This window comes from Felis catus, chromosome A3, assembly GCF_018350175.1.
Source record: "Felis catus isolate Fca126 chromosome A3, F.catus_Fca126_mat1.0, whole genome shotgun sequence".
In the NCBI taxonomy this organism is placed as follows: domain Eukaryota; kingdom Metazoa; phylum Chordata; class Mammalia; order Carnivora; family Felidae; genus Felis; species Felis catus.
In genome coordinates, this window is record NC_058370.1 from 110,421,529 (window position 1) to 110,449,331 (window position 27,803).

The following is a 27,803-nucleotide window of genomic DNA, read 5'->3' on the forward strand; positions in this document are numbered from 1 at the left end:
TACTTGTTTTAACTTCTTTAATTAGTTTCTTAGCTGAAGTTCTCACTAATTGTGTGTGTCACTGGTATCTTTATAAAGAATTTCCTTTTTGAAAATGTTTTTGTATTTGGAGGTTTTTGAACAAATCTGTTTGTAATCGCTTTTGAAGTAAAATTTAGGGTTAAAGAATTTGAAATTGCTGACAATTAATGACTTGATTCCTCCCTGTAGACTTCAATGTTTTTAGTTGACAATATACTGTCTCTCCAGGTACCGAGAAATTTGGTAAGCTTGATACAAATTCTGCTAAATAGATATCTTCAAACTGTTTATGTTAAATATTTTGTCCCAAGTGTTGACACAGGTATAATCTTTTTGCCGCCATTCATGGTAGCAGCCTTCAACACACATTTTCACGAAACACAATTTGTCAGGTAAGTCATCTTTATTAAGGATTCTTTGGAACACTCCCCCATTACACACAGATTTCATATCCTAACAGATGAGTCCTTGGCAGGAGCTGGAAGTAGAAAGTGGAGCTCAACCAAACCCCATCCTGGCTTATCTGAATGCAACTATTAATGATCATATCTGGTTAACGACAAATGCAGCGCAAATGGTAAAACTGAATAGGACACAAGGCAACAGGCACAAACAGGGGCTCTCCCAGGAAACACCTATAACACTGACCCCTCAGAGGTAGCTCATGGTTCTCAATCAATGGCAGCATAGCAGTATCACCAGAGAGCTCTTCAAACAATGCTGGTGTTCAGGCTCCACCCCCCAAGACCCAGATTCCATAGCTATTGGAATGGAGCCTGGGAGCCAGCATTTTAGTCTCTAAGAGAGTCTAAGGTGCAGCTCAGGCCAAGAGCAGCCTCACGCACTGCTGTTAGGCCAGATCACCGTGGTCCTCCAGGGCCATTCCTCAACTCCTAACGCTATAGGATGCAGGTACACAGTGATTCAGATAATAGAGAGGAGGGAGGTAAATCAGGAGTGGCTATGCTGCTGCCACACTTTCTCTGCACCCCCATGGTTGTATTGTTACCATGGGCCAGGGTGGGTGCATAGCAGGTGCTCTGAGAAACGAGAAGAGCGGAGGGTGGTTCTGCCATAAACCCTGTGAACATTAGCCATGATATGGTCAGAATGATTGCCTGTAATCCTTTAAAACATTTAATGAAGCTACTCCTCTATTGTTGTGATAAAAATGAAATTTGTTGAGGGTTACAGAATCGTAATTAGAAATAAAAATGGAAAAAATCTCACAAAAGCTCTAGTGAAGCCTGTCTTAAGTTCTGCACTTGATTCTGAACATTTATTTCAAAATAATCACCAAATGTAAATCCCCAGCACCCTCAAAATGATGTATCATTTTGCCTCATTCTATAAGTTTCTGATCATCTTTCTCACTCCAAGTTTCAAAGTATGAAAAACCACACAGGCAGAAAACAATCACAGCACATCCATTGTCCAAGCCCTACACGCCTTACTGCCCCATAATGCATTGGGGTTGTCCCAGAGCCAGTCGGGAAAGCAGCATCCGTCAGTGCTTCACCTGCTCTGAATTCAGTTTCGAGGCTGTGAGTTGAACTCTGTACAAATGTTCTGGATGACCTTGGGGACAAATTTGTACAGGTTGTCAAACTCGTCAACAAAGAAGGAATGGTCCTTGGCGGGGTGAGTGGCAATGACTTCCAGCTCGTCCTGCGCAGCCCATGCGACACCTATTGCGTAGGTGATCACTCCTGTGGGGACAAAGTTTAGATGAAGCAAAAGTGCCCAAGAAAAGGTACTGCTGATGAATCCTTGCCTTACTGTTGCTCTGTTGGCTATTGTGTTTGAATGCAAACAAATTCAAAATCAGAAGTGTTCCTCAAAGCATAACCACCTGCTATGTGCCAACAGTAACAAAATTGATAGAGCTGCCATCTCATAGGAGTTTGGAATCTTTGGGAGGAAAAAACCCAGACAAAATGGAATAAATAAGTAAGATGTTCATGTCCAAGGGCAGTAGAGGGTATTTTGGGACAAGTAAAACTTGGTGCCATGTAGATGACATCACACAGTACATGCCTGCTCTACCTGTGTGTAGAGCCAAATAAAATCTGATTGACTGATTGATTGATTGATTTTTCAAAGATTGTTTTTGTTTTTAAATCATCTCCATACCCAATGTGGGGCTTGAATTCACAACCCTGTGGTCAAGAGTCGTCAACTTGCTCCACTGACTGAGCCAGCCAGGCTTCCCTCAGTCTTAAATGCATCAAAAGTCAGTTTGAGATCTTAACGAAAACCGTGGAACTGAATTACTTTAGGCTTGAAGGTGACTTTACAAGCCATACAATGCAATGTCATTCCCAGCGCAGGAGCCCTTGCACAAGGACCCGGAGAGACGGTGACCCAGCGTCTGCTCCATCACTGGTATGAAGAAAGGCTTTCAAGACAAGGAAGTGCCCAACAGTGTTGGATGCTGCAGGGAGGTCATGTGGGATTAAAACAAACAAACAAAAATGCACATTGGATTTAGAAAACAAGACATAGGTAGAGTGGTGAGAGCAGTTTCAGGGAAGTAAGTAGATGCCAAAAACCCCAGATGAATTGCTGTGAGGTGAGAGTGAAAAAGAACAGAAGATGTGGACACAGCACATAGAACTGATCCTTTTCAAAAGTTTGGCTGCAAAGAGGAGGAGGTAGGTGGGAAGTGGAGCAGAACATGGTGTCAAAGAGTTTGGTTTTATTTTTTAGGGAGGGATCTCGGTGTGCCTAGATGCAAATGGGGAAGGGTGCCGGGGGGTTAAAGGTTCTGGACTGCAGTGAGGAAAAAGAGTCCCTAGGGAGGAGAGGACAGACTCAGAGACTAGGCATCTGTCCTCAGTGGGAAAACTGGAAGACTCGCTGCTGGATGGTTCCTGATTGGGGTTGGGGGCAGCTGGTCAGCGGGAGCTTGAGGTTACTCTGCAAAAGCCTGTTCCCATGCCACCTGCAGGCTGGCAGAGTGGGGTCAGCTACTTGGCCCTGAAGCAGAGGGGAGAGCCTGGGTGTGGCTCTCCTACCCAGCCACCCATGGCAACCCATGTCACCATCTTCCAAGCGCCCTGTTGTGCTGATTGGAGAGTCATCCACACCTCACATGGCTGTGGCCTAAGCTGCTTTTCAACTGTGGCTCCATAAGCTGCATTGAAGCTGCCAGTCCCTTTTCTTACCTCTCCAGTGTCTTTTCTCTGGGTATTGTCTACGTTGTTTTCTACAAACACTAGCATTAGGCTTAAGAATGCTGCCAAGTGGCAGTGGGAACAGATTTGCTGCACAACGTGGCTCAGATCGGCTAAGCCCTCGTTTTGCACAAAGATTGAAAGGCTGCCCCCCAATAAAGGCAACACAAACAGTATTAGAAATTTAGCTTTTCAGATCCTTGAGTCCACCCTTGTAGAGAACCTTCTACTGGCAATTCTGACCAATGGTCAGCCAGCCCTGGCTTGGACACTCCTGGGGACACAACGCTCATTGCCTCCACATAATTTGCTTCTATTGTAAAGTTTCCCAGAACGTCTCTCTCAGTCTTCGCTTCTTCTAATGAGGAGGCCGAGGATATCCTCTGGGTGAGGCCCAAAGGATGTCCATTTAGGAAAATGAGTAAGAGTGGAGCTAAACATGAACTGGAGACAGATGTTTGGAGATAGCAGGAGAGCCCTGGGCTTTCAGACAAAAGCTGGCCCATCTGGCTCTGCCCACTCACTTTGGAACTTTGAGAAGGCTGCGTCTCAGCTGTTTATCTTCACTCCACTGACATGAGCCCGAGGGAGGCTGTGACTGCTGGCCGACATGCAGGCCATCTACCATTTTGCTGTTGAATACCCCCCGTAGGCTCTACAAGGGCAAATCACTGGGAAGACTCTGCCTGAACCTGGTGTCTGGTTACTTTGGTTCCCAGAAGGCAGAACTGCTGGTTCATGAAGGCTTGTTTATGTTTCCCCCTCCTTGTTTAGGGAAGGATTAAAGCAGCTTTAAAGAATACTGAATGTCCTGCAAACTAACGGAAATCAAATGCAGACTCAGAAGAAGGGGACAACCCTGGCCCTGAGTGAGTCTTCCACCCTAGTATGGATCTGTCCAGTCTTTGGTGTTCACGGACAACTCAGTTTACTTTGGTTATCCTTACTATTATTACTAGCACTTGGGTTTTTGCCAGTTGTTTGTATTTTTGTGATATTTTCTGGTACTTTTGTAAATGGTGATTAAACTTGATTCTGTGAAAAAGGCATTTAATGGGACTGATTTTCTAAACAGCTCAATTTTCATAGTTTTAATTTTTTTAGTTTATTTTTTGAGAAAGAGCGAGAGTGAGAGAGAAAGAGAGACAGAGAAAGTGAACAGGGGAGGGGCTGAGAGGGCAGGGAAGAGAGAATCCCAAGGAGGCTCTGCACTGTCAGCGCACAGCCCAATGTGGGGCTCAAACTCACAAACCATCAGAGCATGACTTGAGCTGAAATCAAGAGGCAAACGTTTAACCAGCTGAACCACCCAGGTGCCCCTCATTTTTCATAGTTTTAAACTTTCTGTTGCCCTCTTACAAATTTTTATTCAGAAATATCTCTTTAAGTATTTTGGATGAAAATTTCTTTGAGGTTTCCTCAAAACCCCCAACATCTGGCTAGCAGCTACTTACAAAAAATAGTACTTTTCTTTTAAAACACTGGTTTTCTTCAAATTTCTAACACAATTTGGTGGCCTTCAATAGAGACTAAAATAATGAGTCAAATTCCTTTTTAATGCATTACAACTTCGTGTGTAATGCCTCAGAGTGTTGGACGCAAAGGAGAGGGTTAATGTTCCCAGTCATCTGCAGGCCTTGGGTTTGCCATGACACTTTGTAAACCATCGTGGTACTCCCCACCTTGTTCCTTCTTTGCTCTTCATAGAGGCCTGTAAGTGCTTACCAACACCCCAAATACATTCCCCATGGTTTTGGGCATTTTATTAAATGGTGGACAAAACCAGTGCATAAAAAGACAGCCCCGGGGTGCCTCGTGGCTCAGTTGGTTAAGCTACTGACTCTTGATTTCTGCTCAGGTTATGATCTCATGGTTCATGAGTTTGAGCCACGCAAACAGCCACAGCTGTGCTGTGCTGACGGCAGAGAGCCTACTTTGGATCCTCTGTTCCCCTCTCCCTCTGCTCCTCCCCTGCTTGTGCGCTCTCTCTCTCTCTCTCTCAAATATAAATAAATAAGTAAATAAATAAATAAATAAATAAAATATTTATAAATATATATAAATATAAATAACATTTATAAATGCATATAAATATATAAAAATACAAATAAATAAATAAAATACTTAAATAAATAAAACATGTTTAAAATAAATAAATAAAATAAAATAAAACAAAATAAAAAGACAGCCCCCTCCTTGTCCCTCACTGGACTGGTCAGCAAGACCAGCTTACCCTTGTGATGGGCAACCATGGCCGGTATTCGGACGTCATCATAGGATCTCCCATCAGTGATGAGGATCATTAACTTCCTCTTGTTGGGTTTGGACTTCTTGAAGAGCTGTTCCAGGGCATAGTTGATGGCGGCCCCCGTGCTGGTCCCACCACTCCAGTATCCCACCCTCTTGATGGCATTGAGGATGTCAGACTTGGTGTTGTAATCGTCAAATCCAAATTCCAGCCGCTGCTCGTAGGTGTACTGCACAGCCCCGATTCGCGTGTCTATGTCCGAAATCTCAAACTCTTTGCTGAGGTTGGCCACAAACTGGAGAACCGTGCGGAAGTTGCCTGTCCCCACGCTGCTGGAGCCGTCGATGACGAAGCCAATGTCGGCCGAGTTCAAGCAGGTCTTGCTACAGGCCAGTCTGTCGGTGTCGCAGACCCGCTTCACCAGGGCTTGCACTGTCTTGTGGAGGCTGAACCAGCTCTGCACATTGAGCGAGTAGAAGCCATTTGTTCTGCACACAGCCTGGAAGACAGAGGGAAGGGACACTCGCCACGTCAGGTGTCACATTCTCCAGGCTGTTGTCACTACCCTGACCAGCAAGGCAGGCGAAGAAAGAAGCAAACAGACTCTTGTTTTCTGCACTCTTCTTCCTAATGCTCTTTCTGCACCACGGTTCCCCCAGTCAGGTGCTCATTGGGGCAAAGATCCCTCAAGTTATCTCTGGACTCAGTCTTACTCCCTCAGCTGGCTCTCCGCGTTAGGGGAGAGCTATCACTTAAGCAAATCCTTAGAGAGAGGTGAATCACTCATTTCAGCTTTGTACCTGTGCCTCCCTGGGCCCCTCAGTTCATTTGTACTGGCAGCCGGCCATAAGATTGGCACTGGTGGGCACCAACATATGAGAGGATTAAAGAAAGTTTTTGTTCTGATGGGGAAAACAAGATACATGAGAAATAGCTGAAGAAATGTTTCCAGAGCAGCCTTGCACCCAGCAACAAGGGGTCCCATACATATGTAAGGAGTCATGCTAGAAGTTCTTGGAGAGATTCTCTCATAACCCCCTGCCCTCAACCTAAAAGGAGGATATAACCCCTCTTTGTGAAGGAACAAACTGGGGGCCGGCTGTGAAGGGACATCCCTGAGTCCCTAAGACGGGAACACAAGTCTCTCTGCCTGCAAAACCCAAATTCTGTCCTCCAGATGACCCTGCCTCCAGACAAATGAGTATTTATTGACTTGTGCCCAGGCGTGTTCCAGAAAAAATTTAAGGTAGCTACAAATAAACATTGAGCAACCTGACTGGTGTGCTCCTGGAAGGGACCAGGCTTGTGTTCCTAAAGTGAAGTGTTTCCTCCTTGCCGCTGTCTGTCCAGGGGTCACAGAGAGAGTCACAGACCTGGTGACTACAGATGAAGCAGTAAGATTACCAATTTATTTTAAAACAAGAAATGGCTTTAAAATATCCTCGGAAATGTTTTTAATTGGTTTGCAAAAACCTAAAAGGGGTTTATAAAACTTTCCATGAACTAGGTGGTATTTGAGCTGAGTTCTAGCCAGTGGAGGGAAAGGAGGGAGACCCACCAGGCACTGGCTGAGGTCATGGAGGGAGAGGGCAGTGGTGCTTGGCGTGGGCAGGACATGGGTCGGGACCACACTCCAGAAGGCCTTCAGAGTGTGGGGGACAATGAAGGGTTTGGAGCAAGGAGCCCTCCAGACTGGAAGAACTCGCCATAAACAGGAGTTGGGCTTCACTGTGGAATCTAAACTAGACTGGGGAGCCCTAAGCGGGGAGACAGACCAGATGCAGAGTGCTAGCGTGACCCAGGGAGGTGGCATTGGGAGTTATCAAGGCCTCTGGGACAGCTGTGGGGCCATTCATGTGAAGTCCAGAGGAGGAATAAATTTGGTGGGAAAGATGGCACTCAAGCTTTTTACGTGTAAGATTCAAAGCTCTTCATGACATCAGGTGGAGGGAAGTCAATTGGCTGGAAACAGATGGAAACAGAGCTCAGGACAGACCGGGGTTGGGGACAGATGAGGGTACTACTGTTGCTTGTGACTTGTGAGTGAAGGTGGCGGCTGTGGCCTGGGAGGACTCTGTGGGGAGAAAGCCCAGTGAGAGGGAAGGAGAGGGCCAAGCACTGAGTCCGGGCAAGTCGGGTGCAAGACAGGAAAGGGTAGAGAGAGCAAAGGAGATAAGAGCCACGCTGTGTCCTGGAAGTCAAGGGAGATGAGAATTTCAAGGACGAGGAAGTGGTCAGCAGATTGGTGCAGGAGGTTGAGCCCTGTGAGATCTGGAGACACAGACCATCAAAGCTAGAAGGGCGTCAAAGACAAACCAGTACAACGTATTCCTCCCTCCTTTCTTTTCCGTTTCAAGCTGGGGCCTTTTCCTTGGAGGCAGGTTTATGTGGAGTCCCACTGTGTAAAACATACAAAAGGTGAGCTTCTCCAGGGGAGTGGGCGCAGAGGCCTGGCTCCCCGTCTATCCTGCTCCTGTCTGCTGCCAGCCATCTCCACAGAAACCATGAGCAGAGTTTGGAAACCTGATCTGCCTGACCTGATTCAATGCCTTTCTTTTCTTGTTTATCGGGTTGGTTAATCTGCAGTGTGTGTGTATGTGTGCATGCACATGTGTGTGAGCAAGTGGACATGTGGCTGTGTGTGTGCTCACAAGAGGCCTCACCAGGTGGGCTGGTGGAGGTCCTCTGTGGCCATGGAAAGAGCCTGGGGAAGCCTCTATTGGAGACTTGGGGACACTGCTTCTCCCGAGGGGCTGTTGTTGGCCTCAGTTCACCAGGTGGGTGTGGGGTCTTGCTCTGAGAGGGTAAGTCTGGGTTCCAGACTTACTAGCCCCTCACTAGAGGCTCCCCTACCTAGAAGAGAGCTCAATCCTTCTTCGAAAGTAGGAGAACAGCCTTGATGGCAGTTACAGCTTTGCAAAGTGCAGCAGATCCTGACGGTGGGTGGGTCCCTGGGGCAGTTACGTACCTTATGAGAGAAGTTGGGCTCCACCACATACTGCTTCTCATTTTCAGTGGCACCTTCGACGGTGATGAAGAAAATATTGATTCCTGACTCCCTTGCAAACCTCGAAGCCTCCTCCACCTTGTCGGTGGGCCAGCCATCCACAATCACCACGGCCACGTTGGGAGCACTGCCTCTGTTCCCATTAGCTTTGGAAAAGAAGTTCTTGGTCACAAAGGAGATGGCCCGGCCTGGAAGAAAAAGAAACTTCACGCTTGGAGTGCTTAGAAATGCAGGCAAGATCCCAGTGGTGTAAAGAGAGCCAGAAAAACCCATTCATTCTCTTCTTTTGTTTGTTGGTTCCCCCCACCCCCACCAACTTTTTTTTTTTTAAACCACATTAACTATTTTGAGGTGTACAATTCAGTGGTATTAAGTACATTCACAATGTTGTAAAACCACGACCACTAACCATTTCCCTCCCCCATGTCACTTTAAGCCTTTAACTTCTAATTGTCTTTTATTTAAAAAAAAAAAAGTGTTAGGGACCAGCAAACAGATGAGAAAGACTTTCATGGGAATAAAAGGGTCCCCTCTTTGCCTGCATGCTGGAACCACACTATGCTCTTTCTGGGAGCATGGGGTGGGAGGGGTTGACCTGGAGCGACAGGAGCCTTTTCTCCACCTCCTGTTACTGGGGGTCAGCCAGCCTGGTGCTCTAGGGGCTGCTGGGTGTGGAAGGCTACATTCGAGGTTGAGTGGTGTCTTTTGTCCAGTTAGGGGCACAGGTCTGGCTGGCGAGGGAAGCACTGCACCTGCTAAGAACTGAGGGACTGTGTTCTAGCCCTGGCTGTGCTGCCTACTGGCTGTGTGGGCCCAGGTAGGTCACTCCGGGCCTCTGGGCCTGGATTTCCATTTCAGCTGAAAGCCACAGTTGTAAGATGTAATGGAGCCTCCCAGCCTGCCTTTCCAAAGCACATGTTTCACACCACATAGGACCTCAGGGATTTTTCAGTCAAGCAGGGTGACAATTGTCCCAGTTTGCTGGGACTTTCCCAGTTTAAGCGCTGAAAGCCCCATATGTTCCTGGGAAGATTGGGATGACCAGGTCACCCTAGAGTTAGCATAGCTGCATACAGTAAGGTGGTGCTCTTAACACGGGCTCTGTGGACCCCTGGGGGCAATGAGCATGTGTATCCACAAATTCCCTGAAATTATACACAACATTTTGTGTATAAAAGTATTTATTTGGGTAGAGGAGTAGCTTTCAGGAGATGCTCAAAGGGGTCTTCAATCTAAATAAAAGTTAAGAACCATCTTAAGACTTTAGGATTAACATCATTTCACTCAGTGCTTTTTGGTTTTGGCCAATATCCTGGCTCCACGGGTTAATCTTTTTTTTTTTTTTAATTTTTTTTTTCAACGTTTATTTATCTTTGGGACAGAGAGAGACAGAGCATGAACGGGGGAGGGGCAGAGAGAGAGGGAGACACAGAATCGGAAACAGGCTCCAGGCTCTGAGCCATCAGCCCAGAGCCCGACGCGGGGCTCGAACTCACGGACCGCGAGATCGTGACCTGGCTGAAGTCGGACGCTTAACCGACTGCGCCACCCAGGCGCCCCTCCACGGGTTAATCTTAACCTGTCAAAGGAAGGATCAAATGATCACACATTCAGTTGCTGGAGAAAAGTCTTGGAAAACCCATGTGATCTGGCTGCAGGGAGCACAGTTGCTAAGGGAAAACCTGGCTGCTGAGAACTGCCTTCACAGCCAAGGGACATGTCCCTCAAGGCCCAAGGCACCTGGCAGTCCCCTCTGGCTTATGTTAGATGCCTGTAAACAGAGCACACCCCTGGCCTCACTCAATCTTAAATTTGGAGGCCATGGTCCATTACTGCTCAACCCACATTGCATCCACCTTCTAGCACATCTTGGAAGCAGAGGCTGGAAATCCGAAAACTACGTTGTTGAGACTCCCTTGCAACTACAGCCCTGGATTTGTTCTAGTTTCATGAATCGATGTGCATACATGAAATTTAGAAGAGTGAAGGGAGGCAGAGACTGTATTTTGGACTCTGCTCTTTCTGCTTATGAGCATCTGTAGGGTACTTGACTTCTTGGGTGGTGCCAGAGGAACTTACGTCTGCTGTCTAGCTTTGTTGCCAAAGCTTTGAGGTGGCAGGGTGCAGAACATTCTTTCTGTGCATGTGAATGGAGCAGGCAAGGCCTGGTTGGGGGGCTGACCACCGTAGCAGGAACTTCCTGACTGTGGTGGCTTCCTGGCTAAATCAGGTTCCTGAAGAGGCTCTATTGGCAGAATTGAGAATGTGATTTCCTGATCTTGGAAGAGGCAGAAGCTCCTTGGAGGTCCAAGTTTTGCAGGAAGACTTTAGAAAACATCTCTCAAAGTTCAACCTAGAGTTCATTTCTGCAGTCCTTTTGATTATCTTCAAAACCATTTAATACCTAGGAATAAACCCCTTTCTGCTTGAACCAGTTGAAATGGGTCCTGTTCTCTGAACCCAAACTCTGATCAGTACAGGGCAGGGATAGAACATGTTATCTGCTGAAAAAGGTATATGATTTTATTAAGACACCACTCTAATCCCATCAAGAACATAGGGTGTCTTCGGAAGTTTTAAAGTTTTGCTTCATGATACATTACTGCAGTATGACTGATATAAGTATTCAATTGAAAACAAATCAGAAATAAACTCTATCGGGGCACCTGGGTGGCTCAGTCAGTTAAACATCTGACTCGACTTCGGCTCAGGTCATGATCTCATAGCTCATGGGTTCGAGCCCCATGTCGGGCTCTGCTCTGACAGGGCAGAGGCTGCTTGGGATTATCTCTCTCTCCCTTTCTCTCTGCTCCTCCCCTGCTCACATGCTGTCTCTCTCTCAAAATAAATAAATAAACTTTTTTTAAAAAAGAAATTAAGTCTATTACATTCGCAATGTGGTAATACTGATTTGGGGTCCCAGATAGCAGTGACTTGGCTAATGTTTATTTAGCATTTTTCGAAGATCAAGGGCTTTTCATTTGCCAGATACTAACATACCGGTCCACAGAGATGTACAATGAAGCAGAGAACAAAATAATCAGACTTATAGTAACTTCAAAGATGTTCCTTCAGAGTCAGTTCTATTCTCTGTGTGCTCCATGCCAAGCAACTGTGGCTCACTTCTCCATTTCTTTGGGTTTCAATGATACAAAGAGGTTCCCTGAGAAGTAGACAGCCCTCCCAGTGCCCCCAAAGCCAGACTACCATTTATGAATTGATATGCTGGCATAGGCTTACTGGCAACTTTTGAGTTTGGTTAGCGTGAAAGGGTTCCCCAATGCCTGGATAGCTCCTGGTGAACTGGCAAAATGGTTTCTGGACACACTGAGGGCTAGACTTGGACTTCTGGTAAACCCCCCCACCCCACCCCTAACCACCAAGGTGCAGACATCTCAGGAGACTCAGCTTGAAACAAGGAACCTGTCTCTGTTTCCAGAGTCAACACTAGAACAGGGGAGCTCATTGGAAGAAGATTCCCAAGGGGCACTGTGGAGCTTTCTGAGTGGAACTGGTTATAACATTTAATGTTAAATAGTTTATGGCTTGTCAGTCAATTAGGAAACAGTTACAATAGCAGTCCTGCTTGTCCTGAAGAAAGCTGCCAACCTGAGGAACCAGGCATGCTGGAACTCTTCAGCATATGTGTGGTGATGATTCTTACCCCTGAATCCATGATGATACCTTAGAAAAGATATAATTCATTTGTATATGTGTGTCATTTCTTGATGGATTATTATTATTATTTTTCCTCCTCCTATATAGGATGTTAGAAGACAATCACACAGAGGGAGAACCGTGGAAGCAAGCTAGAATGATCTGAATTTGGTCACATACCTGCATTGGAAAGCCCTCCTCTCTGGGTGATTTTCTCTATGGCCGTTCTCAGATCCCGGGAATTCATGTGAGTTCTGAGGTTAAACTGGGCAGAAGGGTTGTCTCTGGAGAGTGAGAACAAGAAATAAAAATTAGCTGGAAAGAGAACATGTTATATGCTGAAAAAGGTATATGGTTTTATTAAGACACCACTCTAATCCCATCAAGGATATAGGGTGTCTTCTGAAGTTTTAAAGTTGTACTCCATGGTTACATTACTGTAATGTGATTGATCTAAGTATTCAGTTGAAAACAAATCAGAAATCAACTCTAAAATCCAACTCTAAAATCCTTTGGAGGAAAGCAGAAATCAGAGTCTATTCTTTTATATATGAATAGAATGGAAGCCGCTTCAAAGCCTTGAGCTGGGTTTCATAAAATGCCCCACTGTGGACAGAAGGAACAATGAGATGGGGGGACTGGGGTCCTCTTCAGTGTGTGTAGAGAAAAGTGGTCTGTTTTAGGACTCAGGGTTCTAGTTTTGAGTGTGCTATTTCCTAGCTGTGTGACCTTGGAAAGTTGTTTAACTTCTCTCGGCTTCAACTTCCTCATCTAGGTAAAAGCAAAGATTGTGACATTCGGATTTCTAAAAAAATCAGGATGATAGTCAAGTGGGATTCTGCAAATGTGTAGGTGTCCCCAGGTTGCCTCAGACCCTCCTCTCCAGGGAGATAATCCCAGCTGGCAGCCACTGCCTGGGTCACCCCTCCACTGGAATTGCGCCTTAACAGTGTTGTCCAGGAGAGGACATCCCTTTATTTTTTCATTTTGTGGTTCCTGTGACTGGGTGAGAATATTCAAATCTTACCCAAAAGTTTAATCTATTAACCAAAAGGTCAGCTGGAGAGGAGGTGGAGTGAATTAAATGGAGAAAGGGAAGGAGAATCCTTCTCCAGAGATGAGTCTCTGTGGGTAAGCTGGGCGTACAGGCATGGGAGCAGCTGAGCAGAGGGTGTGGATACCTTTTATGACCAGGTTGGGGAGGGGGGGGGGTCTATCGGGTGGGTGTTTGCACCCACAGCCGCGATGAAGTGGGGAAGCACAGTATGAGCACATCTCACGATGCACTGACACGGAGCCATTGGCGCGGCTTCATGTGAGTGTGACCTCTAAGGTCACGTGGGCCCCCCACTCCAGAAAAGCCAGTGCTCGGTTCAGTGCTCTGATGCTGCCATCTTGAAATCCTTAGTTTTTAAAACAGGGCCCAGCAAATCATGTAACAGGTCATGCCTGCAGTTTACTAAGCCTTCAAGGGGAGGGAGAAGACTTTTTTCTGTTTATTTATTTATTTTGAGAGAGAGGGCCAGTGCAAGTGGGGAAGGGGCAGAAAGAGAGGGGGGCAGAGAATCCCAAGCACTAATAGTGTGGAGCCCTACGCAGGGCTCAAACTCACGAAACTGTGAGATCATGACCTGAGCTGAACCCCAGAGTCAGAGGTCTAACTAACTGAGCCACCCAGACGTTCCAGGAGAAGACTTTAAAAAGCAGCCTTTCCACAAGCACCTGGAGTAGGTCCCAGGAGAAGCAGCTTTAGGCAGTTTAGGTGGGAATTCCAAGGGGACTTACAGTGGATTCTTAGCAAGTCCTCTAGGAGACCTGGCAGTGTGGTCACCAGGAAGCCAGTTCCCTAGGACTGAGAGGAGACATCTTCTGTCTCTCTCCCTGCTTCCCTCCCCTACTCCGCCCATGATTCCCACTTTTCTAGGTATCTCAAGGTGATCTATGTCGGAGGAGAACTCTTGGAGACTGGCAGTGTGACCCTCTGTCCTCCATTTTATTAGTAAACGTGAGGGACATGGGCTGGTTCTCAGACCAAACCAAAGCAAAGTGCCCAGAAGGCATGCTTGTCTCGGTGAGAGGCAGGACAGGCTCCATTCAGGGAAGATGAGGGAGGTTTAAGAGCAGCTCAGTGACGTGAGTGTTGGGGCCAAACCCAACCAGAGAAATGCCACCAGATGAAAACCAAGTTCTAGTTTAGGATTCAACAAGAACAAACAACAACAAAGCAAACTTCAGAATGGGGAAATGTGGGCGTTTTAGCTGAGCCCGACCTTACTCTCAACCTAAGTATGGTGTGGGTCCTCACGAATGGGCTGCAGTAACACAAGCCCTGTGCGGGACGGGGAGGAGGCATCACACAGAGAAGGAGCTCTGTGGTTTCCATGGTTAGATTTCTCTCTCCCTCCTGGCTCAAGGGTTTTGGGGCTTATATGCTTTGCAGATAAATCAGTGAATGCTGAACTTGCCCCCTGGCCATCAAGACTCAAAACCTGGGCTCCCATCGCTATTTGCTCATCATAGGGCCCGTGAGTCCAATCAGTAAAACCCTTCAAGTTCCTCTATACACCATCACTTGCTTTCATCCCTCCCCATATGTCTGCAGTGACCCTCTGAGTTCAGGCACCCTGCTTCTTGCTGCTTCTATTATAAGAGTCTCTATTTGGTCTGTGCAAAGCCAATTGTATGCACATCTTCTAAAAACCTCTTCCTCATGTTCAGCTCTGAGAGTAAAATTCCTCTGCTCAAAAATCATCAGAGGCTCCCATGGTTAAACTTCATATTTTGGCTTTCAAAAGCCCATCCATAATTTAATGCCAACGTACAATGTTCATATCATGCTCTCTGTCTTTGTCCCAGGATAACCTATATCCTAGTTGGAAAGAGCTGCTCACTGTTTCCTGGTTTTTGAGCTTTGTGACTTTGCTCATTAACTCCCTCATCTGGAAAACCCAAATTGTGCACACCCTCTACCTCTAGCTCCCTGTCACCCTGCCCGGTGCTGACAACCTCCAGACCTGACTCTGCTCTCCTCTAACTCAACACCATACACAGTATGTAATCCCTGCAGGTTCTCAATGAACAGTATGAAGAAACAAACATTTGCTCTTTTTCTGTGCATCTCTACCTCTAAATGATGGTGTTGCCCAGAGTGTATCTCCCTCACGTCTCCCTCCTCATTTTATGCACTTCCCTGGGAAAGCTCATCAACTTCAGTCACCAGGGGTTCAGAGACCATTCACATGCCAACAGCTGTCTGGTGCACACTGGTGGGTGCTCTGTCTTGAGCCCCAGATAGACATAAAATGACTTCCATCCATCTCTGTCCAGAATGCACTGTGTGGTGCCTGGGGGCGGTCCACAGCCACCTCAGGTTTGATATTTCCAAAACTGAAGTCATTTATCTTCTAAATCTGCTCCATCCAACCACTCATATCCCCTTCTGTGTTCCCTCTTCTGACTCATTGTCATCTCAGCAGAAAACATGCTGGACATGTTCTGACACCTCCTTCATCAAATGACATTTCCTATCAGACCAACCTCATAAATATCTCTTGTATCTCTCCCTTCCTTTCCATCCCCATGTTTGTACTTTGATCTTTCCTTTCTTGAACTACTGCTAGAATTTTCTACCTGGTCTTCCTGTACCCAGGGTGGCCTCTGAAGAGGACCTTTTTTTTTTTTTTTTTTTTTTTTTAAGCAGGCTTCACACCCAGTGTGGAGGCCAATGTGGGGCTTGAACTCACGACTCCAAGATCAAGACCTGAGCTGAGATCAAGAACTCGATATTTAACCGACTGAGCCACCCAGGCACCTCTCTGCAGAGGACCTTTTATTCAATAGGCTATACATGCTGATCAGAGGCAAATTAACCTGGGAGCTAATAATACTTCTTCCAAGGGGCCTAATTTTGTATTTGTAATTTTGTGTTCTTTTTCTTCACAGGACCCTTGAGCTGCATAAGCTTCAGAGTTCCCAGTCTTGATCTTCCCTTGGTTACCAAGGACTAGGAACTTTCTCAAGGCCTAAAAAATAAAATACGAGTTGAACCAAAACAAAATATTATGGGCTATAAAATTAAAAATTGCAAAATGGATATTGTCAATGGTAAGTATGTAAATTGTCTACCAAACATAACACAGCTTACACTTCCATAGTTGTACAATTTTAAACTCACCAAATTTTAATTACATTTGAAACTGATTTGTGGGCTAGATTTTCTTCCTCTGCAGGATTTCCTGCGTATGTGAGATGATCGTGTAGAAATCATAGCTAATCATAAAGTATTGCTCATACACACATAACTTAAAAAGCAAAAATATAAAATTTTCTTTTGAAAGTTTTTCCAGAAAAAAATGTATTTAAATGTAGAACCTAGTCACTTAGTCACGTCCACAGCATTCCCTGGAATGCTGCTCAGGAAGCTGTCTTGATATTCATCACTTCGCAGAGCAATCGATTACCTGTCTCTTTCCCATTCTACATATACAGCCAAGTCTCCTTATTTGCAGTAGTTACGTTCTATAAAGTTGCTGCGAGCATCACATTAGCAAATACTGAGCCCTTGCTCCTAGGGGAAATACTGGCTTAGGTTCCTGTGGGCCTCTGGTCACAACATTTTCATCAGCAGATCGATATATAAACTTGTTTTATGTACATTTCTGTTGGAAGACACCTAATTTAATATATGTTTCTTACAAATAATTAATTACATGCAATATTTCTGTCTAATAAAACACCAGCTGAGAAGGGTTTAACAGTTTCCTGACCCTGAGTAATGTTACCATAAATTTCTTTGGCTTTTAGCCTCACAATGCTGTCCACCACTTTTTTTTTTTTTTTTTTTTTTTTTTGCAAATCAGTCTTCACTTCATGAATTCATAAGTTCAGCTACTTTTCCATCTTTTTCACAGCTTCATCAGACATTATAGATACTACTTTAGAACTTTCCAGAGCAGAAGCACACACATATCAGCGACGTTCCTCTTTCTTTTTCTGAAAGTACTGAATTATTGGTTCATTAACGTTGAGCTCATGACCAACGCACTGTCACGCATGCCTGAAGGAAACTTATCAAACAGTTGTAGCGTCTCAGTAAGTGCATCACAGCCTTCTTGTGCTTTGAACCCTAGATAGCATTTTCAGCACCACATTTGGGGGGCATTTCAAATAGTGAACATAACCAATGACAAGCACAAAAATATGAAGACTGTGGCACTAGATAGATTGTGACAAGGAGACTTGTTTATAGCATGGCGGCTGAAACAAGGCACAACATTGCCTTGTTTGACCTGGGCTGGGGATGTGTGTCAAGCAACTCAAATCCCACCCCTATGCTGTGCTAGTCTGCAGATGACTGTAAAAGTACCATGAAAGTTTGCTGTCAAATATGGAAGCCACAAGTCAGGAGGATCAACTGTTACCTATTTGAGAACAGGCGCTATGTCCCGGTATTTCCTATCCCTAGTGCTTAGCGTACAAGTGATAATAGGTGATTGTGGAATAAATAAATGAAAGGAAGAAAGCTCAAATGTCCTTTCCTCTCTCAGATCATCCCCGGTGGAGTTGAACACTCTGCTTCTGGGCTCCACACTGATCCTTCTCTTCCTTTATGATACCATAGAGGTGGATGAATCCATCTACAGAGGCAGACAGATGAGCTATTCACATACCCAGTGAATGGATGCTTTTAATTTTATTTAATGTTATTTCTTTTAAAAATATTGCCTCCCTTACTAGATGGTGAAGTCCTGAAGAACACAATCTCTATCACATTTATTGATTTATTTTTAGCAGATTGAAAGTTTGGATCAGAGGACCTCTGAAACTCTCCAAATGCTAAAATTATGATTAGGGGCAAAGCAACGGAGCCATCCATCAAGAGACTTATAGGCAAATGTAATCAAACCACTTAGAAGAATTTTACATTAGCATCTCCTACAAATGGCATAGAGCTTAGTGCATGGTAAACACTCAATAAATCTTTATTAAATTGAAATGTAATTAAATCAGAGGGATGAGCGATAAGTCTTAAATCTGCAAACTGTAGCAGCTCTTGGTACTAGAACATATGGGTGTATGTATCCTTTTTCAGGATATACGGGCTGGTGGCCTGACACCCGAGCCAGGTTACTTTTCAGAGACAGACTAGTTAAAAAGTTCAAAAAGGTATGCCACTACATTTCCATCTAAGTAATTTTATTACAAGATCTCATTAAAGGAAAACAATTTTTTTCCCTCAGCGATTTCAAAGCTTTCCTTTGAAAATAAGAGAAGAAAATAAAAAAAGGTTTATAGCTCAAGGAGAAAATAACAAATCGTTCTGTTTGGAAAAGAAGCTAATGACGAGAAATTATAGGGAGCCAGAATTTGTGCATGGAAAGGAATAGTTTATGTGACAGGAAATGATGAGTCTGTGAATGTTTAAGAAAACAGAATACCTGTCAGAAATGGCCCCAGGTGATCAATTCCTAGGAAGGCTTGGGACCAGGGGGTTGGGAATTGGGATGGATATCAGTGTTTCCAGGCTTTCCTGCTGGTGCAACTCACCTGAGGCACTTGTTAAACTACATAGGTACCAGATCTCCTGCTGGCAGAAACTCAATTCAGTAGATCTGGGCTGGAAGTGGGAATTTTTATTTGTTTGTTTGTTTTAAACTAGGGATCCAGGCGAATCCTATCCTTAGGAAAGTTTGGGAAGGCCTGGGGTCTGAGGACTAATGAAGCCCTTTCAGTCCTAAGGCCTATGCAGTTCTAGTCCCAGAGGCTACTGCTTTATCCCCATAATACTTTCAGTCACACTGCGTGAGCCCCTCAAATGAATTTTTATGCCAGTAGGGACATATTAACTGATCATATAGCAAGAACCTTTCAAAACGGGTTCCTCCAACAAGTCATCACCTTAAGGTTACTAACGCTAAAATGTGATGATTCATGGGCTTAGTCACTGAGATGTACCATGTGAAATCAGGAGGATGTTCTAGGGTGACCCTGGCCACCCAAGGACATGCTGGTGGCTACAGATTGGGTGGCAAACTTGTTCCTTTAGTGCATTACCTGGCTCAGAACAGAAATGATTTTGCCCCCATCCTCTCAAAGGACCGAGAGCTATGGTCCACCCGGTGGCCTGGGCCAATCTGCTGAGGGACTTTGTACAACTAGCCCCTTCTGAAAGGACACTGGCCTTACACTTCCAAGGATCAAAGATGGGAAGCAGGGTCTCAGAATCAAATTTTGTCTTTAGATGAGTGTTTTTTTTGTCACTAATGACAACAAATTCAATCCACCCACCAAAAAGTGGAGAATTGACCTGAGTACCTCTTCCTTATGGGGGAAAAGCAGACATGCAATCTGCTCATCTGAGAGTCACTCTGGAACCAACGGACTCTCAGGCTGGCTCGTCTGTGACCACATCACAGGGCTCGGAAGCACTACAACGTGGAATGTCTTGGCAACAGACACACTTGCTGGCACCCCCCGGGCTCAGACGTGCACCCGATCTCCTGGGGATCCTGTCTGATTCTATAGGTCTAGAGCGAGGTCTGAGGTTCTGCCTTTCTCCCAGATGATACTGTGGATCCCATGTTGAGAAGCAATGTCTTAGAGGATGCCGCGCCATCAAGAAAATCAGCAGTGGGCTGCCGGTGATAAGGGGAAGGGAGGAGAACAGCTGAGGAGTCTAGAGTAAGCATGAGAAAGGCAGAGAAAAGGAGGAGGAGGACGGAGCGGAGGCAGCTCTGTAGGCACAGAGCTGGGAGAGGATTCACCAGATGACAGCACAAGCCTGTGGGACTATCTGTGCCTGAGCTCTCTGGTTGCACAACATAATCACCTGGGGAGCTCTAAAAATTAATGATGCCTGGGTCCCACACTCAGAAATTCTGATTTAATCGATCTGAGGTTTGGTCGGGGAATTGGGATTTTCAAAAGCTCCCCAAGTGGTTCTAATTGCACGGGGGTGGCCATCTGCTTCTCTAGCAGAATGATCTAGGGATCTAGGGATGTAGGGAGAATGATCTCAGGGGGGGCCCTGGGATAAACCCAGCCAACGTGCGGTGGGGGCTGAAGGGGGACTGCTGAAAGGGAAGTGGTAGAAGTCAAGTGCACTCTGTTTTATTTGTACCTCTGGGAGAACTGAATGGTGAGGAATATAAAAAGCATAGGGTTCTTTGTGTAGATTTTATTCATAGCTCATTCAGCTTTGAGACTGTGTCCCTGAGGAGTGTGGCACACAGGCTCACCTGTGATCCTGTGAGAAGGGTCCTGTGAGGAAGGCAGAGGCAGTCTTTACAAGTTCCATTAGGCCCTTGGAGAGGCTGCTCGGGGGCCCCGTTGGTTTCTGTAAAGGCAGTATAGACTAGGGCACGAGGAGAATGGGGTGGGCATGGGAGAGATCTGAGTTCTGGGCGGCGTGGCCACTCTGCTCCTGGGAAGCCGAGCTGTGCCTGACTCTCTCAACAACAGACTGAAATTACAGACTAAAATATCAGCTTCTAGGTTTTTACCAGATTCTGACTTACTGAGTCTGGAATGGGACCTGGGCAGCGGCATCTGTGAAGCCCCCTAGGTGACACTAGCGTGCAGTCGGGGCCTGGGCTGCAGCTTCTTGCTCTGAGCCCCCTGGAGCCATGTCTCATGCTCCAGCCCTGCCTGCTCCTCCTTTGCTGCAGACTCAAGAGAATGTGACAGAATGGTCCTCCTTGCCAGGCATATTCGTTTTCTCTTTCTGCTGTAACAAATGGCCATAAACCTAGGGGCTTAAACGCTCAGTAGCTTACGGTTCTGGAGGTCAGAAGTCTGACACGGGTCTCCCTGGCAGGGCTGCGTTCCCTTCCGGAGGCTTGGGGGCAGGGGTGGGGTGGGTCCATCTCTTTGTCTTTTCTATCTTCTAGAGGCCACTTGCATTCCTTACTCGTGGCCCCTTTCCTCCATCTTCAAAGTCAACACTCACACCTCTGACCATCTTTCCATAGGCATATGTTCCTCTGACTGATAACAGCTGGGGAAGATTCTCTGCTTTAAGGCCTCGTGTGATTAGATTGGGGCACTGGATAATCCAGGATAATCTCCCCATCTCAGGGTCCTTAACTTTAATCACATCTGCAAAGTCCCTTTTGCCCTGTGAGGTAACATAATTATAGGGTCCAGGGATTTGGATGTGGACGAGTTTGGGGGCCACTGTTCTCCCTGCCACACCAGGCCTGACATTGGTTCTTCCCTCCGCTCTGACTGTCCCGTGCACGGGGGCTCAGCTGATCCACGGGAGTCCCTGGGCATCCTTTCTTTGCGGGGGGGGGGGGCAGGGAAGGAGGGAGGGGAGCCGCTGGGTGTACGACTGAGGGTCTTCAGTCCAGGGCTGATAGGTAAGAAGGGTAAGAAAGTACAGCCCGCTTTCTACCACACTGGATGACTGGTACAGAGCAATGAGCAGAGAAAAGTCTTATTTCATTTTGAAATGAAGAAAAGCCAACATGTGGCTTTGTTCTGTAACTGTTTTCAAATGTTGATATCCTAGGGTTGATTACAGAGTTCAGAAGCACAGGTGCAATTCTGTTCCATTTGTACCGAAACTGGGGGCTAAAACAAAATCATGTCGAAGGTCAGGGGGCACGAGGCACACGCGGATCCAGGCTGCAGTGAAAACACCAGTGTGTTGGTTTCATTCGTTCTGCCGGCTCGAGTTCACCTACTAGCCACTTGCTCCGGCTGTCCTTGCGTTTAGCCCTTCTGTGTGCCTGTTGGTATTAAGTGCAGCCACGAGCCTGTTGGCTGTGCACTTCTAAATCAGAGCTCAGCTGCAAAACAAGGGCTTGGTCCTAGGCTTTTTGCTCAAGCACAGCGTTTCAGTCTTCAGCTTGGTGGAAAGCTTCAATCATCAGAAGCTTTCTCGGCAGATGAGCAAAATCTTTGCTTTGAAGTCAATTTTGGGTGACATTGTAGGGATTAACCCAAGATTTAATACCTGCCCTCTCCCCAGTGGTCATGCATTTAGCTGTGTGCTCTTGGGCGAGTCACTCAACCTCTCTGAGGGCAGCACCGCCTCTCTTACAGCAGGCGTGTGATGATTGGGGAATGAACTCTGTGGTTGCCGGAAGGCTGGTGCGGTTGGGGGTTAGAGGCTTCTTCATGTGCAGGGAGGGGGGATGTGGGAGCATGCTGGTACCACAGTGGTTGAGGCCTCCCCTGGTCTGGATCAGGAGCAGAAGCCCAGGAAGTGCAAGGTGAAGGTGCGGAGGAGCAGAGACCGCGAGCCCGCTGCTCGGCTGAATGGGGAATCGAGGGGACAGAGAGACGCAGAGAGGCAAAGAGGGAAGGACCAACCACTTGTTAGTCCCGTGACATCAACCCCCCTTCCCTTGGGCTACCTGGACTGATTTTCTGTTTCTTGCACCCAAAAGATCTTTGTGTAGGATGCTTGGGAATCAGGATTCGGAATGAGCACTGCATCCTGTAAATCAGATCATTTTTAATATTTCTGGTATTTTTATCTCATATTTGCCTTTTGTTTCCTGTTAATAGTATGAGTCTCTTAAATTCTAAATTTAAAAGTCTAAATCTAGCCGTGAAAGTCTAAATTCTGACGCAGCCCTCCTAAGGAAACGCGGGGAAGGAATCTTCTGAGCCTGGCACGTATGAGCAGAGTTTCCAGATTTCAGGGACTCCTGCCTGGCCAGCTTCTTCCCAGCCCACACCTCTCCTCGGAGTGCTCATTGTTGGTAGGCTGGGCACTTCCTGTAGAGCCTCCTTTCCTCTCTATAACATGCGGGACTTTCTATGGCCCCAAGGCTCTGTGATCCTGAGAAAGCAACACGATCCCAGTGACCCTAAGGTGGGCACTGGAATCCACTGAGGACCCAAGACTCCAGGAGAGGGATCAGATACCAAATCAGCCAAGCACTGGCCCTTCCTGCTTTTCATCTTCCAGAAACACAGGCCCCACATCTGCCTCTACTTCTGCTTCCTCCCCTTTCCTGCCCCACTCCCTCCCTCTAGATGCACTAAGACCATTTGGTAAAGAAAGGATTGAAGGGAGCCCCCTCAGGAAGGAAGCCAGGGGGCTGAAATCAGAAGCAATTTCAGCTGGGCACACGGATTTCCCTTCCACCTCACACACACTTCTTATACTGCCCTCCAATTTATTGTGTTCCCCATATTCCACTAAAGGATGCATCACCTCCGTGCAACACATCATGTCATTACTGACCACGCCACCTAACTGGAACCAAGGCTGGAAGGAAGGGAGAGGCGGCTCGTTTAGTCTGTTAGCCCAAACTTCATTTATTGGGTGTCTTCCGAGTACAGAGCCAGTCACTGAATCACAGGACATCAGGGCTGGTGGCGCCCTAATAAATCATCCCGTCCGCCCCCAGGACTTCACAGATGGCAGCACTCACACGGAGAGGTTAAAGCACCTGCTTAAGGTCACACAGCAGAGCTCAGGCCAGAATTCAAGACATCCTGTCACCAGTTCGTTGTGCTTTCTAGCCCACCCTATGGCTGAAGGAAGGTGCAGATGATTGATTCGCTTCTATGAGTACATAAAGTGAAGGAAAACATGCAATTTCTCTTAAGTGCTCCAAATTAATAAGGACCCAGGATACAGAAAAAGATGAATAGCAAAGGCATTTTTAGAAAGTGAAATTGGAAAGCATGGAGGTAACTCTTCTTCTGCAAATGGTGATCACATTAGGAAAACGTGGGGGGAAATAGTTTTCTGGGGGGAAGGAGCCTTTATTGAATTGGTTTTCCTTCCCTGCTACATTTGCTCGTTCATCCGCCTTCCCACTGGCACACAACACTATTCTTCCGCCCATTTTTCTTTCCCCTGACATATTTATTACCTTATTTTCATATTATACTATAACCCTTGGTATACACAGCTTTTAAAGCAGCTATTTTTAATGCAAGATGACGCGCCAAGCTTTGAACCCCCCAATAAAATTGACCGGGGACATCTGGCACTAAAATGCTTACACTTCCTCCCTAGAGAAGCCTGCTCTCCGTTTGCTATCTTTAAAAAGTAACGTAGGAATGAAAATAGGTTGACATTTCGAAAACAAAACAATGACCAAAAAATCTCATTTTTCTATTTCAAGTTAAAGTCTTCAAGAAAGATCCCTTGAGAGTTGACATTTGACGCAATTGGTTATTTTCATATATTTGACTCTGACTACATACAAGGGCCATGTAGCTCATCTACTAATTTTCCTTCAGAGGAATACAAGATAGTACTAAACGTGTCATTGGAATTCAATGTTAAAAAGTACAAATGCTATAAATTTATGAAAACAAAGGATTTGATTATTTCTTTTGACAATTGAAAAATAAATATTCTAAGGTCTTTGAGATAACAACCTTCATTAAAATACAGCTCCTGGAGATCCTTGGGGAATTCCAAAGGATCTGAAGACCCTCTGGTTGTTGTCAGGTACACATGTTTTTACTTTTTAGGTGCAGAGAAATTAAGTCATTACTGAAGCTTCTGAGCTACAGGCACAGAGGTCTGTGTTAGTTTCCGCCGCTAAGGTTAAGCCGTGGGTCTGTGAGGAAGAAGGGGTCATCTTGTGTCTGAGAGTCCTTTGTGGAAAGGGAGATAACTATCCTGCCCTTAATGGTTTCTGGTCAAAAGTCCATCTATTATTTGAGATTTGTGCTTGTTCGCTCTTCTGATTGTTTGCTTATTACCTGTCAATATCTGTATCTCTGCTTCAGGGAGAAGTAGGTTTCTCATATTATAATGAAATAAGATGGGCTTATTATCCCAAAGAAGAGAAGAGGTTGAGATTGGATGTCAGTATGAATGCTCGATTTCTACCCCAGCTAAAATAATAGAACGGAATGGGGACAGGCACCTGGTGCTCAGCTGACTGACAGAGACCACTCCCCTCCCCGCCCATTCTTCCCCATTGCCTGGTGAGCTCTTCTGGTACCAGTGCAGAGGCCTAAGGTCATATGGAGAAAAGAGAAAGGTCAACCTAGAACACCGTATCTTCTGGGCATCTTACCTGTCGGTGTGCAGGAGTGAGCACATGGTACGGTCCACCTTCCTCATCTACAGATGACAAAACTGAGGACAAGAGAGAGGTGAAGGCCTAGCCTGAGGCCACGTGCTTGTTGTGGGCAGAGCGAACACTGGATTCCAGCTCTCCTCCTTCCCAGATAAATATCCTCTCTACCAATCGGAAGTGCAAATGCCATTTACTTCCAAATGTTCATTAACCTGTCCTTCCCTTCTGGAAGAATCAGATTTCTTAAATGGCACCTGAATTGCTTCAGTTTCTTTCACTTACATTTGTATTAGGGAAGACATGAATTTATGCTCTAGGATGCGTTGGTATTATTTGTGGCACAAGATTAAGTATGCGACGCCACTTGGTTTCACGGCACTTACCCATACTGAACGATGCCCATCAGTGGACCGGCAGGGCCAATGTCAAGAGCTTGGGCAACATCAGCCAGGAACTGCTTTTGGATTCGGAACCGACGTTTGCCAATGCTTGAGCTCCCGTCAATTACAAATGACAAGTCAATTTTGCAGTCTGAGGAATGGAAAAGGGGTCTGTTATTCTGATGATCTCTCATTGCATTAACCTGGGCATTCTCCCCCTCCCTCTTTCCCCATCAGAGCCCTACCCACCCCCACCCCAAGAATCCAATGAAAAGAAAATAAAAAGAAGTGGCAAGATGCAGGGTATATTCACTTATTTATATTCCTGACAGATTTTCACTGGGCCCCAAGGTCCGGGACACTTGGACTAGTACTTATTTCTATAAATGTTTTAGAATTCTCTGCCCCAGCCACACTGATAGACTTCAGAAGCAATGACCTCCCATTCAAGTTTGGGGAAATCCTGAGGATGGTTTCCTCGGCTCAGACCACATAGGTTCAGACCCCTAGATGTAGAATTCACGAAGACTCTCAGGAGCTTGTGCTCTCTAACTCTCATCTTAATTTGGTAGAATTATGTGTTGGGTCTTTATAAAGGCAAGAAAAAATCAGCAAGGCCAGTGCGGAGGGGAGGGCAGGAACGGTAGAATGAGAAATTAATACCAATCTTCTCCTCATGTCCCTGGGTAAGGCAACCATAGAATTAACCATAGAATTATCTACACCTATCAGTACTTGTTTGTAGCAGTCTTTGAATTTTTCCCTTTCTTTTAGTTGTGATAAAGACTGGGACATTTTTCTGGCTAGGATCCCTGGACTTCCATGAATATATGGAGGTTATGTTGGAGGTGGGGGCGAAGAGCTATTCTCAGCCTCTCAAATGCCGTAGAAATTGGTGGAAAGCCACATAGGCCAATAGTGTCTTCTTTGCTCTTGACTGAAATTGCATCACCTTAGTATGATAAAACTGATTATTCAAAGCTGATCAGAAGTTCTTATTGGGAGGTATGTATCCCTTTGATCAATAATAAAAAAAAAAAAAAAAACGGGGAGGGGTGCCTGGCTGGCTTAGCTGGTTAAACGTCTGACTTCAGCTCAGGTCACAATCTCATGGTTTGTGGGTTCAAGCCCCACGTCAGGCTTTGCACTGACATCTCAGAGCCTGGAGCCTGCTTCGGATTCTGTGTGTATGTGTCTCTCTCTCTGCCCCTCCCCTGCTTGTGCCCTCTTTCTCTCTCAAAAATAAAGAAACATTTAAAAAAATGGGGAATGAATCGTTTAACAACTGCAATTTGGGAGACAAAAATATTTCAAAGCACAGTTCCACGTGAAGAAAAAGAGAGGGGGACAGTAAAATTGGGAATTTCTGGGCTGGAGCATCCACGAGGACACAAGGACCAGTGATGCCCTTTGTGCTTGGTGGTCGCAGCTGTCTGAACAAGCCTGGATCTCTTTAAGCTGCCATAGGATCGCCCATGAGGCCACTCTCAGCCTTCTCTTCTCTCCAATGCATGTTGTATTGCTTCCATGCGACTGGGGTCTTCCCTTCCCCAGAAGGAGGTCGGTGGGCAGGGAGGGATATCTATCTACCTACGAATCAATCAAAGTGTGTGTATATATATATATATATATATATATATATATATATATATAATGAGAACAAGAAATGGACATGAATTGACACAGTTTTAAGCAGATTTGATGAGAAATACTTATTAAAGAGTGATACTACGGAATTGGCAGATTAAGGGGAAAAAGTTGTATCTGAGAATGTGCTTCATTATCTTGCACTGGTGCATGGCAATGAAAGCGAGGGGAGAAGTAGGCGATGACAGCGACCTCTCTGGGCCTGGCTGACTCTGCTCCATCTGGAATCAGTGCCTTGGCTCATTAGTGGATCTTGCAAACTTTTGCTTCCTGTCTGCCTGGACATTCAGTGCCGGCCAACTCTTCTTTTTCTGCTGGCTTCCCCCGTCCTTTGCTGCCCCCAAACTGCCTATACCCAAGCATGATCCTTGAGATGAAGATTACAGGAATCAAAGAAAATCAAGAGGTGAAGCTTAAAGATGTCACAGAAGCCTGGGAAAAAGCAGAAGAGAAGCAGAACAGTTCTAGGGCTACTGATGTACCCCACACAGGGCCAGCCCATTCTTTCCTGTGTCCGAGCTTGCAATGAGAATTGTTGCCAGCAGGTGGCAGTGGTGTTCTTCAGGGCTTGCCGCTCACCAGGCAGGCACCTGTGGTTTGCTAGAAATGAGGACTCCCAGGCTCCACCCAGATCTACAGAATCAGATCCCCATTTCAGCAAGA

The 27,803-nt window shown here is 45.9% G+C and overlaps 1 protein-coding gene across 2 annotated transcripts in view; it reads right to left on the minus strand.

The window, feature by feature from the left end:
* Window positions 1-405: 405 nt before the first annotated feature.
* Window positions 406-27,803, minus strand: part of VIT (vitrin) — a 106,245-nt gene continuing 78,847 nt past the window's right edge. For both annotated transcript variants that reach the window (XM_006930365.4, XM_045054694.1), the window contains 5 exons: window positions 25,497-25,644; window positions 12,290-12,393; window positions 8,414-8,640; window positions 5,431-5,944; window positions 406-1,730 (listed from right to left, as the gene is read on the minus strand). In XM_006930365.4, the coding sequence (XP_006930427.2) occupies window positions 1,552-1,730; window positions 5,431-5,944; window positions 8,414-8,640; window positions 12,290-12,393; window positions 25,497-25,644 (1,172 nt within the window). In that variant the 3' untranslated portion in view covers window positions 406-1,551. The remainder of the gene's footprint in view (window positions 1,731-5,430; window positions 5,945-8,413; window positions 8,641-12,289; window positions 12,394-25,496; window positions 25,645-27,803) is intronic.